The sequence below is a fragment of the Xenopus laevis genome, chromosome 3S, assembly GCF_017654675.1.
Source record: "Xenopus laevis strain J_2021 chromosome 3S, Xenopus_laevis_v10.1, whole genome shotgun sequence".
Classification (NCBI taxonomy): domain Eukaryota; kingdom Metazoa; phylum Chordata; class Amphibia; order Anura; family Pipidae; genus Xenopus; species Xenopus laevis.
The window spans coordinates 101,076,878-101,095,419 of NC_054376.1; the positions used below are offsets into that span (position 1 = coordinate 101,076,878).

Sequence of the window (18,542 nt, forward strand, 5' to 3'; positions counted from 1 at the left end):
TCAGAGCACAAGTCACATGACTTGGGGCAGCTGGGAAATTGACAATATGTCTAGCCCCATGTCAGATTTCAAAATTGAATATAAAAAAATATGTTTGCTCTTTTGAGAAATGGATTTCAGTGCAGAATTCTGCTGGAGCAGCACTATTAACTGATTCATTTTGAAAAAAATTTTTTTTCCCATGACAGTATCCCTTTAATTATATACGCTAATTTATTAATTGATCACTCTATTTGTATGTCATCCATCACGGTTTCCACATGCTTGACAAAGGGGAGTGTCCCCGAAACATCACCGCATAATAAACAAGCATGTTGTTCCCTGCAACGCTAGTTGCCTCGTGTGCCGATATCCTTCTTCTATTGCCAATTGTGAGATTGCTGATCCTTTAATATTGTGCACCGGGCTGATTTCTTTGAGGGTGTGCGATTTTTCTAAATTGCTTGTGATTTATTTCAGGCCATCCCTTTTAGGCAAGTAGAACAGGATCTGATGGTCTAGCCACCTATAGATACTTACTAAGGGGATCCAGAGATTGTTCACTGTTGTGAAGATGTGGTGTGTTAGCTTCCAGGTATTGTTTCCTTTTTCATCGTGCTATCAGGCTTCATACCAATTGTTTGGTGAAGAGCTTTTATGATGGCAACATGAACAAAGTATCAACTAAATATTAAGGATATTTTATGCTTATGCCGATTAATCAACTACCAGCTATAGTAGTTTTTATGGCTCATGACATATATTTGCCATTGAAGGCTTACCAACTAGGTCATGCAAGCCTGTTGGCTACAAGTTATGAATGTCCAGATTATGTGCACGAAATAGTCAGAATAATATCTTTATGTGGACATCTCCTCTTTTTAGCTTTCATTCTTGCTTCTTTAAAAACCCGCTGGCTTCTGCTCAATAGAATACCTGGGGACAGACACAAAAGCCTGGGAATAATCACTAGCTAGAACAGCAACCATTAATGGATAAAGTTAAATAGTTGAGAAAATCAGAGAAATGGATTTCACAGTTCAAGCAGCACCCGCGTGGTAAGAGCAATATTATTCCTATTAATAACTGCTCCTCTGGGAGCTGCAGCATGTACAGTTTGTTCCTTTCCCTGCCACCCACTCAAGACTTTAGTCACACTGTGTCTGTCCTCCAAACATTGCATGCCTTTATTAAACACACTGATTTTATAGATGGCCAGACCTGATTAATCGGCAGCCACAGCCCTCTGTTAAAACATTTGACAAAAGTGTAGGTCTTTATCTTTCACTATGTGAGTGCCCAGAGATTCCTCTCTGTTATGGGGAGAAACTTGACTTTTTTTTATGTTATTTATTGTCATTTCTTTTTGATGGAAAAGCAAAGTGGACGCAGAAGTTACTATCCAATAAGATCAAACCTATCCTCCCCCATATATGTTGGTTGTGAACCATCTTTTGTCATTTCACACCCAAAACTAAAATTCTGGTTGGCTGGTGGCCCAGCAACACTTATTACTTAGACTTAGAGTAAACTTCAAATACTGTAAAGGGGTTATTTATTAAGGTGTGATTTTTTTTTTATGTGGCGCCCATTTTGACACCGAAAACTCGAAAAAGTTGTGGGTTATTTTTTTCGCGGTTTATTATGCCCCGAATCTGTTCCAAGTCCGAATCCAAAAATACTCCATTTAAAGGAACAGTAAAAATTAAAGCTTCTTAAAGTAATGAAAATATAATATATTGTTGCCCTGTGGTGGTACAACTGGTGTGTTTTCTCTAGAAACTCTTCTATAGTTTATATAAACAAGCTGCTGTGTAGCCATGGGGGCAGCCATTCAAAGCTGAAAAAAGAGAAAAGGCACAGGATGTACAACAGATAACAGATAAGCTCTGTTGTATACAATGGGATTCTTCAGAACTTATGAATTTATGTTATTTACTGTGTATCCTGTGCTATGCAGCAGCTTGCTTCAATAAATTATCACGGTCTTTCTGAGCAAATACACCAGCAGGACAACAATATATTATATTGCCATTCCTTTAAACCACTTTCATTTTTTGATGTTACTGTTCCTTTAAAACCTGCTGAATTCATGTAAAAGTCAAAGGCATGTCCCCTTAACTAGTTGAAGATGTTATAACCCCTCCCCCAAGAAATGTCCGTAGATTTTCGAAGGCTTGACACGGGATTTTCCGTAAAAATGCAAATTTTTAGAGGTTTTTGGGTCTCATCCCGAAACAGTTTTTCCCGATATGATTTTTCGAGTTTTTTTATTGAAAAATCAGGGCAAATCGTGGATTCTAGTTTTGTTGGACTTTTTTTATCAAAAGAAATCAGACCTGTCATGTTCATGTAAAAGTCAATGGGAGATGTCCTGAAGATATCCTGATCTGTGTTGACCACATTGTTGTTTAGGATGCCTTCTTAAAGTGACCCTAAAAATGTTATTTTCAAAATGTTAATGAAACATTACCTATAGGTCATGTTGATCGTTTTTTTTGGCTGATAGTTCTGCTTTTGTAAGTAATTGTTACTTGAAGTTCCTAAACCAGTTTTTTTTCTAGTGTCAGTATCTCTTTAATATAGAATAGGGAACATTTGTGGTTGACACTGGTATCATATCTCTAAATATATATATATCATTGTTTTATTCTGAGATAAGGAAATGAATACTAGCAACTGTTACTTTAGTTTGTGCTTTTAGCAATACTTTGGTTTTATTGTGTAAAAAGTTGAAATTATGTATAAATGCTTTTTGTGTATGTACTAAGTATTTTTAACACACTTATATGCAGGCATCTGTATGGCTGCTACGTTTCAATGATGCAATAACACGTCAGTTCCAATTTGTCTATGTTCCCGCCAACTCTTGTATTTAAGGCATTCATGTAATCTACTAGACACTTTGAGAAAGGCCTCGGAGGAGGCCGAAACGTTAGTCTGGCATTAACAATAAAACTTTTTTACATTTTTAAGACCTGAGAGTGCGGACCCTTTTTGCTGTTTGTACATTGAAATTTTGGACACTGCACCCAGGCAATTTAAACCATTTATCGAGAGTGCTGGCTTTTCCGTTGACTGTTACTTGTAATTTTAGCCGCGCACCCGTGATACTTCTGATACATTAACAATTTAACTGATTGAATGTTTTTTCAAGATTGGCATCGCAAGATATACTGTTGGCTGACGCAGTGGACACATCCCCCAGAGGCCCATAATGGTCTGGAGTGGAGACCGCTAACCTGCAGCCTAGAAGGATGGCTGCGGTTTTGGCGTTCGTATTAGACTCCATCTGCTCACTACCCTCAACAAATAAGGAATGATAGACGGAGTGGCTCAGCATGGCAACCATAAGGATATATCTAGCCAATAAAGACAGCTACATACGAAGGTGTTCCCTGTGATAGCGGAGGAGACTGGTGTCCGAAGAGGCCGGCCGCATGTGAGTTTGGCGCTCCAAGCCGGCAGTGTTCCGGTGTTTGAATGTTCATGCACTTCGCGCGGTCTCTCCTGTTGTTGCCTTCCGTGTCCCTAATGTCTGTGCGGACTCACCAGACACCAACACCAATATTCGGTTGGGGTGAGCGCCCTCCAACTACGGCGAATATAGGATTGACATGGAAAATATATTTTAAACTTCCCGCGGTTTGCCCTGTATCTGCATCATATCACTGCACTGTGTGTACGAGTGGGAGATTGAACAGGATGGACGGAGATACGCGTATTTGTCCTGCAGTGAAGGTAAAACTTTCTGTGGTGCTTATTATGAACACAGACATGCAGGGGCCGGTATGTGATGTCCCCAACTATTTATCCAAGAGATGGTGTATATGGGACTCTGAAATGCACACGCCCGACATGTTCTATAACCTCTCCACTAACACCTGCTGTCGATAGAATGGGCCTGATACTTTTGAACATTCAGTGGAAATTGGGCCAGCCTGAGTTGGGAGACGATTAACAATTGAAGTATGGTGTGATAACAATCGAAGTGTGGCATGATACTGACTTTTTTGAACACTTAAAACACTATATATTTTATATATCGACCTAAGATTACATTATTTATATTTTTTGAATACTTTTTGAATTTTTTTGTATTTTTTTATATATTTTTTAATATTTTTTAGCCACGTGGATTATATCTAATTTTGTGTTACTTTGTGGGGTCTATACCTATACACTTATTGATTATGGTTACTTGGGGAGATTTCTGACTGAGCACTTATGCAAGTGGGATATAGTGGTTTGGGTAACCGGGTGGTTAACACACAATAGATAATACTGAATTATGTGTAACCGAGGGTGTATTGATTTATTTATTTATTTATGGGCTAGTATACATGGTTTGGATTTCTTTAATATTCACATATATTATAGGTTTACGGGCTCAAGGGACACATATACTTAGTGATTACTTAGAATGAGTGTGTCAGCGTAGTGGAGATGTCACGGATCCATAACGGGGTATGAACTAACACACTATGGCTAGCCACACAGGGGGGCGATATTACATTTGAACGCCCCTCCCTCAGCGGCTGAGCTTGGATTTAACATTCCGAGGATAGGAATAGTAGCAGGGGCCCACTTAGTTGAATTCGGGGAACATAGGATATTCTACAGGTTGCCACTTACCGTTAAATGAGAGGTAGTTTTTTACACTTGACACATATTTGATATATAGATCATTATAACAGATGGACAGAACTTCAGAGCAGGCCTGTCACCTTAACTCAATTTTTGACGCATCTTGTGTAACATTTTTGCAACATTGTTTTATTCTGAGATAAGGAAATGAATACTAGCAACTGTTACTTTAGTTTGTGCTTTTAGCAATACTTTGGTTTTATTGTGTAAAAAGTTGAAATTATGTATAAATGCTTTTTGTGTATGTACTAAGTATTTTTAACACACTTATATGCAGGCATCTGTATGGCTGCTACGTTTCAATGATGCAATAACACGTCAGTTCCAATTTGTCTATGTTCCCGCCAACTCTTGTATTTAAGGCATTCATGTAATCTACTAGACACTTTGAGAAAGGCCTCGGAGGAGGCCGAAATGTTAGTCTGGCATTAACAATAAAACTTTTTTAAATTTTTAAGACCTGAGAGTGCGGACCCTTTTTGCTTTTTGTACATTGAAATTTTGGACACTGCACCCAGGCAATTTAAACCATTTATCGAGAGTGCTGGCTTTTCCGTTGACTATATATATATATATATATATATATATATATATATATATATATATATATATTTAGTTAAAATGGCGGGTACATGTATATAAAGAATGACAGGTTGGAAGAGGGCAGGTTAGGGTTAGGTGCGGGTAGACTTTTTGTTGACCCAAACCTCATAACTAGCTACAATGTTGATACATTTTGCTGAATGAGAAGACTATAATGAAATATGATCTCTATGTAAGTGCCTGAGCTTTCAATTATTATTTTCAGTTAGTAGTAATGAAGAAAGTCATTGCTTACTGCATGTGAAAAATATTGCCTTTCTGCGTAATTGCATTTATTCATATAAATGGAAGTTTTTTTAATTATTTTTTTTTTGTCTTGGCAACCACATATTGTAATATATCCGGTCCCCATAGTAGTATACAATTATATAGCATCATTGATATACTGAGAACATGCCTTAAAACATATATACAGAAGGAATGTATTACACACATGAAAACGGACGTGTGTCCTTTTTGCAACCTAACTTACTATGTTACCAAATAGCCTCTAAGGGAAGATACGCTGAACTTTATCTTCTATTGAGCCAGTTGATTTGTTGGAATTGACATCTGGTTATTGATCTAGACAAACAGAAAAAGGAAAGGAGCGCTCCAACCCCCCTGCCGTGTAATTAGTTTAAACAGACTTTTATAGCAGTCAATTTTCAATTTAAAAATCCGCTCACCGCAGGGATAGCTTGGTCGGGTGCGTTTGCCCCGAACCCTCCGTTTAACAATATTTCTCCAATAAACATACGCATGGGTCACTCACCGCTCCTGTTTGGTGGCCCGGGTGCAGCGCCCCAAACCCTCTGGTTCTGTTTATTGATTGTCAACTCACCAATGGCTCAAAGTGCAAGTGATTCTGCCAAGTTTGTGTATAATACTACAGGCCATATTCGACTGCACAATGGGCAATTTAAGAAGACCAGAGAGGCTGTGGTGCAGGAAATGCATTCACCCATTTAAAACCAGGTCATCTATTTTCCGAACTAGCAGATTTGTGTATGGCAATGGCGAGTCAAAGGTTGATATCATCCCTCATTGTCATCTCAAGCCAACCTGCTGTAAGTGGGGATTTGGATTGCCACTTTGAGTTTTTAGGTTAGTTGATGATTACTCCATTTTTGGTTAGTTGATGCTGCCTCCTGCTTTTAAAGTCCTGTTGAAGTCTCCAGTGTTGATGAAGTTGACTCTTAGGCTAAGGCCACACTAGGCGATAGCGCCGCGATTTGACTCGCGGCGACTTTTCGCCGTGACTTTTAAGCCGCAAAAAAGATCGCCGCGTGTGTTTTTACGCTGGCGATTTTTCGCGATTCCCCATAGACGCCAGCGCAAAAGTTTCCCCAGCGATTGCGGCTTAAAAGTCGCGGCGAAAAGTCGCCGCGAGTCAAATCGCGGCGCTATCACCTAGTGTGGCCTTAGCCTTAACGCTATAACTCGATGTTCTCCTGCAGGGAGGTCTGAAATTCTGTTGTTTCTCAGTCAATGGCTGGCTTCTTGAATCTGGGTCATTTGACAATGGTATATGCCGGTGTAGTTGGGGTTGCAGAACTGAAAAATGTTACTATTAGGGGACCTGAATATTTTATGGGAGAATGAGATCTGATATATTATTGCTACTGTGGTGGGTAAAGCAATGAGGCAGGCAGCATAATTTTTGTGGGCCAGTGCAATTTAGATCCTTAGATCCTTAAATGAGCACCCTTTGAACAGAAACAGGTGAAACTGTGACACTTAGGAAGATCCATGGGGAGGAAGTTGAGCATGCGTCTAATGGAGAGGAAAATCATAAGGTTCCTGAGAAATGCAAAGCAAGATGAAACCTGAGTAAGTTTGAACTGATGTCAGAGAAATACAGTTCTACTCCTCAAAGTCCGTGCGTGCTGTGTAACTTACAAGTAGGTAGGGAGGGAGTTGTTTATTTTACATCTCTTTCCTGTGAGAAAAGGAGACAGGTGGGTAGGGCACCCGGGTGCTGTCATGTGGCTGATCTACTAAAGTGCTGAGCTGGAATAATTCCGAGTTATAAATACAATCCTCTCCCATCATCAGGCACAATGCAACCTCTTAACATGCTCACGCAATTGGACACTACAGAGGCCAAGGGTTTCTCTGCTGGAAGTGGGGGCACAGAGAAAACATTCTAAAAGGAACAAAATTTGGCTCTATTAATTTCTAAATGTTTGCTTGTTTGAACATAAAAAGAAAAAAATATACGCTTTTTATTTCTTTCTTTCTTTGTAAAATAAAATTATAAAGGGCACCCTTTATCTACATGTTTTTAATTACTTAGTATTGACCATTTTGTTTCCACTTTTTGTCTGGCTTTGTACAGGTTCAACAGCCCCTGTCTTGTTTTCAGCACAATGAAAATAAAGTTCTGTTATTTTTCTTAAATTAGGATGCCCAATATAATGTCACTTTAACTACATTAATTAACGTTTTGTTTTATAAATTCTAAATGATAAAATTTATAAATTGTGTGCATGGAACATTCCAGCCCTGCATTTGTTGTTTTATACCTATGGGCAGTAGCAGCCATGTGACTTTGCTCGTTTGAGGCATTCTCGACTCGATAGATATCATTAGAACAATACCAACTGTTTATGACTGACACAAATTGAAACAAATATTCACTACTTACAGACAGGAGCTGGACTGAAGTCTGCAGTGTACTTTGGGGCCTTAGTCTGAATGGCCACGTTGCCCTTGGATATGTGTTACTGTGCCAGACTAATCATTTTGTAAAAATTGCCTAAATTACCTCTTGGCCTTAAAATTCACCAACTCTTATGCTTTGTTGCAGCTCACTCCAGGGGGAAAGTCAGAGCTGGCTGGAGTCAATGTGGGGGATTGGCTGCTTCAGATTGAGGGTGACAGCACGGCATCAATGACTCATATTGAAGCGCAGAACAAGATCAGAGCCAGCAGCAACAAACTGGGCCTTGTCCTGAGCAGGTATGTTTTGCACCCATTCCTTTGCATTATATTACAGTGGCACATGGTATAGCACTATATAACAAAGGGGTAAGATATGAATCACGTTTTTCTTCTTACAGATTTGCTGTAGGTGCGAATCATCCCAAGGTAGGTATTGGTCAATTTTCCTCCACCAAACAGAATGTATGGTTGTATATGAGTGCTGGGTTTTAACAATAAATTAGATGTGTAGAATGGGATTACTTTAGTGAGTGGGTTCTCAGCCTGTTGTCTTCCTTTTCTTCATCTTTGCTAACACGTTGGAGCACGTACTACTTCTATTTTTTTTTTCTGCTCTTGCCAAATAGTGGTTAAGCACCGTTTAGGTTAATGGCTGTGGCTACCTTGTCACCAAACTTTAGGGTTCTGTGTATTTTGTAGTCCTCCTGTTCTTCATTTCTGGAGCTACTTACCCCCATCAGGATAAACAGAGGCTGGTTTATTCTGGGCCCCTGGCATGTCTATGATGGTCTCATGGGAACACGGCACTGCATGAAGATAAATAATCACTAGCATAGTAACACTGCTGAGTGCTAACCCAGTTCCTGAAAGACACTACGCCTCCAAAATCAGAATCTCAGAATAACTCATGCTATTAATATTCACCTGCGTATTTCTGAGGTTTCTCATCTCTTGCCCCTTGCTAACATGATGGCATGAACACGCCATGGTTTGTGGTCATGTGATCTAACCTCTATGTGATCATCATGCCTGTGATCTCATCCCTGGTAGTTTGTATTGTGACGAAAAATGTGTTTTCTGACCTTGTGCATTGCAGTTTCTCTAAGCTCGTTCTATATAATAGTCTTGTCCTACACTGTCCTTAAAACTTCATTTGTCTTGTGTGCATTACCTGTTTTTATAATAAGCATGAATGTCTTATGTGTACCTTGCAATTGTGAGATGGCAGTGTTCAGTGTGTGTGTGAGATGGGAGGGCTGGGCATGGGATGCTCTGTATCGATGCATGATGCCTGGTTTGTCCCCGTGTGCTCTTCTTCCAAAGGGTGTGCACACTCCTGAATCCCAAGGGCGGAAGTATAATTTTGCACCCAGTACTGCTCTCAACAAAATTGCCCGACCGTTTGGTTCTGGGACACCACCCCCAGACAACTCCCGGCCTGTTCAGGTCACCAAGCCAGTGGCTTACAATCCTCCTCCAACTTCCTATCCTTCCAGCCAAATGCCACAAGGCCAGCTTCAGAACGGGTATGTGATTGTTTCGCTAATGATCAGGCTACAATTTTATCATATTAGTTATATTCAGAATGCTTAGGCTTCAAGTGTCTTTTTAGACATTTTAAATATGCTCAACGTGGACCACCGTATCTAAACAAACCGTGGCAATGTTCATCTATCACTTGTATCTCTATTATAAGTAATTCTAAAAATATCTGGACCTGCTGAGCAATCATGGAAGACGTCTCACTACTCATCTGAGCAGCTTCTTCAGTTCTGGTGTGGGAAGTCCTCGGCATATAAACTCTTCCACTAATCCAATCACAATGGCAGTGGAAGAGTTTATATGCCGAGGACTTCTCACATCAGTCAGTTGAACTGAAGTAGTTGCTCGGATGAGTAGTGAAACATCTTCAATGATTACTCAGCAAGTCCAGTTTTTTTTAGAATTTCTTATACTAGATATACCAAGACCTGGATGAAGGAAAATCTTCATAGTCGTCACTTGAATTCCTGCTGATTAAGGTTTTGTACATTGCTGTAAATTATTATATAAAAGTGTGTGCCCTTACCATCTCCGTTGCATGACTAATTAAACACAAAATATACCGCGATGTTGCATATAAAAATACATATAAATGTGAAATGATCATCCAAATACATTGCTTTTCTTGGCCGGGTGCCATACCATTATTAGGCAAGTTCAGTGGCTTTACTTCAAGCAATCCATTCCATATAAATTAACTTGGCTATGTATCTGTGCTAGGATCAGCATTGAACCTGTGAAATGTAATTGCTGATTCGATGCTAAGGTATACTGTATTTTATGAGATCTAGCGCCGTAGACTTCTCCGTATTATAGCATAATTTAGCAATACAACAAATAAGAATTCATTCTCCAATATGTGCTTATGTTTGAAAATTAGCCCACTACCTGAAAAAGTAGGACAGCACTGATTTAGATCACAATGTAATGTTACTTGCTTATATTCTAACATTAATGCTTCACGCGTTATAGCATGGAGACCACCGTCATTCCAATAGTGTAATGAAAAAACAAGTGTATAGGCAAATTCCTTGCTGCTTCTGTTTAATGCATAGAAACATTGACATGCAGATTGGGCAGTTTTTGGTTTGGTTACAAGAAAAATATACTTCAACAAGGAACACTAAAAAGTAACATTGTTGTGTTGTATATACCAGTGTTTCCTAGTGTAGCCATGTGAAGTTGGCCATGCCTTCTAAGATCTGTTCATCTGCTTGATGAAATATTGTATATTCTGTAGCTTTACTAGTGAAGACTTAATTTTTCTAAACTTTACTGGCTGACCAAGAAAAATAATTGTCTACTACTAATAAGGGTTATTCAAATAAAAAGTAATGCTTTTGAAAGCTACCTTGACATTTTAAAAAGAAAATGATTGAGGGTTGCTGAGGTTTTGCGGAGTTGGGGTTGGGGTTAGTGTTAGGGTTGGTGTTTGTGAATGTGGCTCCATGATCCAGAGTGCACCTATTGTTATTATGGGTGCACATTGGGTATACAGAGCTGCCATGTATCGGTAATTGCTAGGGCACACTTGTTACATAGGTAAATTGGGTTGAAGAAAGACCAAAATCCATCAAGTTCAACCCCTTCAACTATATCCCAGTACATATATACACACACTCCTACTATGTATACACTCACTTATATAACTATACATACCAGTATCTATATTACCTGTACATTATAGAATCAAAATAGCCTTTGATATTCTGCTTATTCAAGTAAGCAAACAGGGCTGCCAGAGGATCTCCTGTTAAGAGGCACACATCATATATTCACTTGTTGGTGATCTAGCTCCTCGTCATAAATAGCTGCACCAAACTGTAATGCTGGGCAACTTCGTCTTTTTAGTGACCCTGACCTTTTGAATTGATATGAGTCTTTTTCTCTATCTGAATCTGGAACATTTTGTGCCCCAGTTAGTTGACCCACAAAGAAATTCCATTGTTTCTGTTGTAGCTTAGGTCGTTGTGATATTTCACTTGATGTTATCTCTTGAAAATCGGAGGTATTTAGGGTAACCAAAATCTGCAACCTGAACTGCTCAGTCATGTAAATTATATCTTGCGTATCATGTTTACATTAGCAGAAGAATCCTGATGAGCTTACCATGAACTCCTATTCAGTGTGTGTGAAAGAGCACCAATTGCTAACGCTCTGACAGTTATCTTAGATCAGGCATGTCCAAAGTGCGGCCCGCGGCCCTTTTTCAAATTTACACTGGCCCTCAGCCTCTATCATGAAATTAATAATAATGAGGCCCCCAGCACAGTGCATTCCGGAATCCCATAGCAGTAATATTAAGGCACTTGGTCTATACTGCTGCCTGTGTGCTGAAGGTGTTAGCAATAGATACATACTGGCACGTAGAGACGCGCTGTTTTCGCATACTTCTTTAGGGCTGAGGATGTCAATAGATGTACTGACGTGCCAGTAAACTAAAGAAGTATGGCGTCACTACGTTCCAGTACGTGTTTATTGCTAACACCTTCAGCACACAGGCAGCAGTATAGACCAAATGGCACATCATTTCACTAATGTGCCCAAATATTACTGCTACGATTCCTCGATTTAAATGTTAATGGTTAAAAGAATGTCGTGCTGAATGGTCGGCCCCCACACATTTTCACCTCACCAAATCTGGCTCTTGTTGTAAAAAGTTTGGGCACCCCTGTCTTAGATTGATCACATGCAACCATTTTCTATGTTCTTATTTCTAAGCCTATATAAAAAATAACTCCCCTTATGTAATAGCAAACACTATGGGGCAGATTTACTAAAGGGCGAAGTGACTAACGCTGGCGACGATTCGCCAGCGTTACCGCTTTTAGGCACTTCACTGATTTACTAACGGGCGCAGACGTAACTTCACTAGCAAAAGAGACTGACGCTAACGGTCATTCGCACTCTATCGCCAGCCGATTTTCGATCTGGCGAATGGACGTTACTCCGCAAATTCACTAAGATTCGGATTTTACTGAACGTTACCTCTTTCGCCAGACTTGCCTTCACCAGCTCAGACCAGGCGAACTGCATTGGAGTGCATAGATTTTCCTCAATCTTCTGTTACCGACATCATATTTTTAGTGGAAAAAGTTTCTAAGTTCCTTAAAATTGTTTTTGGGTAACTGGTTCCTCCACACATTTTCTAACATATGGAACATAAACTATACACTGGGCTCATGTGTAGGGCATTATAACAACTTTATTTTCTTTATTAAGGATCCCTGAACTTGTGTAGTGTAATAACGTATTTACTGCAACATATACATCCACGACTTTATTATTTCCCGATCTATGCAAATTGGCCTGAGCGAAGACCTCTAACGAAGCTGTGCTAGGCATAATTGAACGCTATCGTATCTTCGCTTTGTTTGCTGAAGTAATGCTCTCCTGGCGAAGGGTTGCAATTGCTGCGAAGCTGGTGAATATTCGCTGCTTAGTAAATTTACCCCTATGTTTGGCCAGGTGCAATAAGCCAATAAGATGTTTGCTTTTAAAGGGAACCAATCATCTAATACATGTTTCTTTCCCTCAGAGACGTGGGAAACACAATAGTTTTTTTTTAATTAAAATAAATGCCATCTGTAAACACTAAGCCACCCACAATAGGCGCAGGTGGTCATGTTGAGTTACTCTCTGGTGCACAAATAAGATTCTTAGATGATATGCATTCTGCAACCAATGTTCCCTCTAAGTTGTGCGCAGCACCAGCACACACAGTTTGAGGCTAGCATACGCAACAAATTGTTGTGCGCACAAAGAATTTTATTTGAAAACAAAAAATGTTGCATGTATTCTGACCTGTGCTCATTGTTTTTAAAAATGCACATGCAAGTTTAAAATGTTCAAATTTTGCTGAGGAGGGAATATTGTCTGCAACACTTTTTTTTTTTTTTTTTTACTCCCCTGGCAGACTACTTGCAAATTGTAATTTACAAGTAGATTGTAAAAAATGTTTTACATTGCACATACAACGACTGAGGCAAGATGTTTTTTTCTTTTTTGGGAATGTAGACCACATATGCATCTCTTCACATGAAAAACCGTTGCCAAATTGCCCTACTGGATTTCGTTAAACAGTTGTAAATGTGCAGTTGTAAAAGCTGCCGTAAACAAGCTGGTTAGCTAAAGAACATGTGGCCGATATTTGCAGCTTGTCCGACAATTTGTAAACTGTAAACAGGCCAGACACCATTTACTCTATCAGAACTAATAGTCTTCAGTGGTCACATGTTATTTCAATTTCCTCTGTCTACAGTACAGGGATGCTATCACTGATAATGACTCCCCTCCTCTTGTGAACATCTGCCCCGCAGCACTACTGAGCACAGGTCAGGAGTTTACATGATAGACTAAATCTTATCAGCTGTGTGTGCCTTTCTCTACTCTCATTTAGGGCAGAGACACACGTGGAGATTCGGGGAGATTAATCGCCCGGCGACAAATTGGCTCTTCTTCGGACGACTAATCTCCCCGAACTGCGTTTTGGCACTTGGAGCTCTTTGTTTTCCGAAGTAACTTCGGACGACTTCGAAAAACTAAGCACTTAAAGTGCCATCCCGCCGTAGATTTAGATTCTTGCTTTAGCAAAGCAACTGGGGTGTTTTGGGTGGCATTATTTCTATGCTGGGCCTTACAGAAATGTCCCTCCCCAATCAAATTCATAACAATAGCACCAAATTATTTCCACCGGCTGAGCAGACAGTCCAACAGCAAAGCTTGAGTTCAGGAGAATGGATGCAATGCAAGTTACTCAAGTGAATGAATGAAAGCTCATACACACCTTTAGGTTTTTATCTAATATTTTTTGGAGGGTAGTGGGGTACAAAACTATATGCCTTGGGTCTGGTTACTCCATTTCCATTATTTAATTGTGGGGATGGATTGGCTCTGCAGTAGCTGTAGATGATGAACAGGGGCAGCTAAAAAAAAGTTTTCAGGTGGAGTTGTCTGTGTTATACAGGTATGGGACCTGTTATCCAGAATGCTTGGGACCCAAGGTTTTCTGTATAATGAATTCGTATTGTCATACCTTAAGTCTGCTAGAAAATCATGTCAACATTAAATAAACCCAATAGGCTGGTTTTGCTTCCAATAAGGATTAATTATCACTTAGTTCGGATCATGTACACGGTACCGTTTTATTATTACAGAGAAAAAGGAAATCATTTTTAAAAATTTGAATTATTTGAATAAAATGGAGTCTATGGGAGACAGCCTTTCAGCAATTCAGAGCTTTCTGGTAATGGGTTTCCGGATAATGGATCCCATACCTGTACCAGGCTTTTCACTGTGGTGCCTCCTTGTTAAACACAACATGTTCCCTGTTCTTTCAGGCTCTGTTCTGCAAATCTGTGGGAAAATTTGCAATCTAGAGGCTTTTCACTGTTGGGTATATATTTTCCTGCCACGACTAGATGCATTCATTGAGTAATTAAGCCACCAGTGCTGTATCTTGTCAGCTAGCAGAATTTTCTGTTTTGTGTGATCTTTACTGACTGCCACCTGGTGGTGCTGTTTATCGGATTTGGAACTTCTTTACATTAGGTAGAATCAACATCTTGACATAGTGATGAACCAGGACGAAAGGCTTTGCATTGTTGTATTTTTTACGTTGACAGCAACTTTGGCAACACAAGCTGTGGCTTTATCATAGTAGAGATGGTATATCTGCATTTATATTTATATTGTGGTGCAATGGTTAGCATTGCTGCTTAGCAGTGCTGGCGTCTTAGGCTTAATTTCAGCCTAGAGAGTTTGAATGTTCTGTCCGTACTTATTTGGGTACTCTGATTTCCTCCCACATTCCAAAAACATAGAGCGTGAATGTGTGTGTGAATGCCTTAGATCAGAGATCCCCAACCAGTAGTTTGTGGTTGCATAAAAACCAGGTGAACTTCCAACCAGAGCCTCCTGTAGGCTGCCAGTACCAATAGCCAATCACAGCCCTTATTTGGCACCACCCATTTTTGATGCTTGAATTGCTCCCCAACTCTTTTTACATCTGAATATTGCTCATGGGTGAAAAAGGTTTCGGACCCTTGCCTTATGTTGTAAGTTCAATTTAATCTTAAAAAAGTGCTACAGAATATGTTGGCGATATATAATTATTTACAGAGTATAGGTTAATGGATTACCCAGTAGCTGTGTCTGGCACATACATGCACACACCTATTTTCCCCCATAAAAGCTTGTATATTGCCTATAATAAATGAATTCGGACTTGCACCTACAATCCTCAATTCATTTCTGTCAAGCTAAAGCTATATATTTTAACATGGTTTGTACGAGTACTCGTCTTTTAACCCTTTCTTCAAACAATGTAGATTATGTGTTGTTAACAAGGGTTTATCAAGCTGTTGGCAATTTAGTACAGTAGAACCCCTATTTTACTGGACCAGAAAAAAATTGTGTAAAATCCAGGAAAATGTATCCGGGAAATATATTATGCATAATATATAGGTGGGACCACAAAATAACAATGTAAAATTAGGGACTACTTAAAATCAGGGGATGTAAAATTGAGGTTCCACTGTATCTACATATCATATTTAAATGAGCTGCACCAAAGAATGGCATTTAAAAGGTTAATAAAGTGAAACATTTGTGTTACCCCATATGATGGCGTGGGCTAGAGTAAAATTGCATCCAGTTTATTTATTAATATAGCCGACAAAGTGACTGTAGTGTTCTTATTGCTGAATAATGTGAATGTTCTCAACGTACCAGCAGGGAGCAGTCGTGAATTCCAAACAGAACGTGAGTGGGAGCAAGTCTAGGAAACACAGAGGGTAGGCTGCTAAAGAATACCTTGGTTTTACAGGGGAAAATCGCACACTGCATGTACACCACAGTGTCTGTATATGTATTATATTTTCTTATAATTCTAGTTACAGTTGTATCCTGTCTGCTCTGTTATGTTAACCATAGGATGACAGTCATGGGGCAAGCGCCAGTTATTGATGATTTACATTACTAGTGTTTTCATGGGCATCTACTTATCCCTCCTGGCCTCTGTTTCTGTCCCAGGGGTGAGATTCTTACTGAAAGTCATATGGCCTCACTGGCTGGTCATTTTTGGTTCTTTTGTTCCAAAACTTTATTGCAAAGAAAAGATGTATGCACCCCTTAATCTTAACTGGATTTGTTTGATTGTACTTTTTTGGATTGCATGACTGATGAAAACCTACCAGAGAGATAAAAGCAGTGGCATAATTATAAAAGAAACTGCTTGAGAACCCTGGAAGGTTAGGGGCCCAATGGGACACTAACAGATTGGAACAGAACAGAAGTGGTGAGAATCGCTGCTTTCTACCAAATCCCTGATGGGATTCCTAATTTCTCAAAAACAAATTAGGAAGAAAAAGAAAAAAACTGGTTCACACTTCAGGCAGTTACAGTGGTGTTGCACTGATACAATTGGTGTGTTTGCTTTAGAAACACAACTACAGGTATGGGACCGGTTATCCAGAATGCTCGGGACCTGGGGTTTTCCAGATAACTGATCTCATACCTGTATAGTTTAAATAATCAAGCTGCTGTGTAGCCATAGGGGTAGCCATTCAAGCACAGGATACACAGTAGATAACAGATAAGTTCTGAAGCATCAGATTGTATACTACAGAGCTTATCTGTTATCTGCACAAAACAAATAAATGTGTGTGAAATATTGCATTTATTCTAATCTGTGCACACAGTTTTTAAAAATGAACACATGGGTTTAAAATGTGCACACAATAGAATTAGGTTTTTACACACATAGCCAAGAAGTAATTAGAGCGTACATGGAGTACAAAGTATAAACGCAGGTGCAAATTACCATTTTTTTTTTCTCTACAATTTTTGTGCCCATCATTGTCTGATGCAAATCTTTATTGGATGCAACCGACTGAGAAAGGCACACTGGCAGGTGCAATGTGAAGGAGTGGAACCTGGGCAGGCCTTGGACTTGTATGCATGGCTCTTAACTGGATGGACTTTGTCTTTTTTCACCCTGATTTAACTATGTAACTATGTAAAACTTGGATGTCATTTATGAGGCTGAAGAGGGAATTCCTGGGGTGCGCGATACACCTGGAACCCTGTTTATTAATAACCTGCACAATTTAGTCTAATTTGAGTCTGTGTCCCTTTATTTTCGATTATATGTCAGTAACTGACCATTCTCCAGGGAATTTCAAGACATGACAGTTGCATGATAATTTACTGGCCACTTCAATTGTCCCAATACAAGGTCCCCAGAAATCTCTAGGTTGCTCATGGTAGAGTCCTGCACGGGTCAATTTTTTGGAACCCGTACCCGACCCATACCTGCAACCCACATTCTTACCCACTTGGACCCACTACCCAACCCGACCCACAAGTACCTTATCCGCAACCCAGAGCAGCGACCCACTGACCATCAAGAATCAGGAAGTGCTGTCATAGTAAACCGGAAGTGACATCATCGGTCATGATCAGAAAAAAGGAGTAAAAATTACTATTGAGGAGACTCACGGCCCGATCCACAGACCCGCCGACCCGAGTCTGCACCCAGATCTTCTACCAGCAACCCGCAGGGTACCGCAGGTTTTTGCGGATAACCCGCGGGTACCCGACCAGCTGCAGGACTCTAGCTCAGGGCCATTTAGGTGTAAGCCTTTGGGGCTGGGCAGTATAGGAGGCACAAAATATTTTGGTTTTTGTAAGATATGATTTGGAATTTCATATGAATTTCTTGCCAATGCTTGGAAATGTATTCGCTGCTTCTATTCTAGATGACACTCAGGCTTAAAATAACTGACATACCTTGCGAGAGAACGACCTCGCTCAGAGAAAAGAAGTCTGATTATATTGTGGGCCGCCACCATTGTGTTTATGAATGTGGTAAAAAATGTTGGTGTGTCATGTTTATTCAGTGTAATAATTGTAATAAAAAACAACAATTCTCTGACTCTGCTGTTCAGATTGTTTGTCAGCTGAAGCACAAACCTTGATCTAAAAACCTCTCCTTTTTATTCTTATTGGTTCCAGTACCATTTTGCCTGATTTCATTCAGCGTCAGCTGTGAAGATAAAAAGTACAAAATAAAGTTATTTAGGGACAATGACCCAAATATTAAAGAGGCATTGTGCTGGTTCTTT

General features: G+C 39.7%; 1 protein-coding gene across 1 annotated transcript in view; it reads left to right on the forward strand.

Annotated features, from left to right (window-relative positions):
- Window positions 1–18,542, forward strand: part of pdlim7.S (PDZ and LIM domain 7 S homeolog) — a 44,219-nt gene that overhangs the window by 14,572 nt on the left and 11,105 nt on the right. The window contains 2 exon segments of the mRNA NM_001087265.1: window positions 8,021–8,172; window positions 8,274–8,301. Coding sequence (NP_001080734.1) covers window positions 8,021–8,172; window positions 8,274–8,301 — 180 coding nt within the window.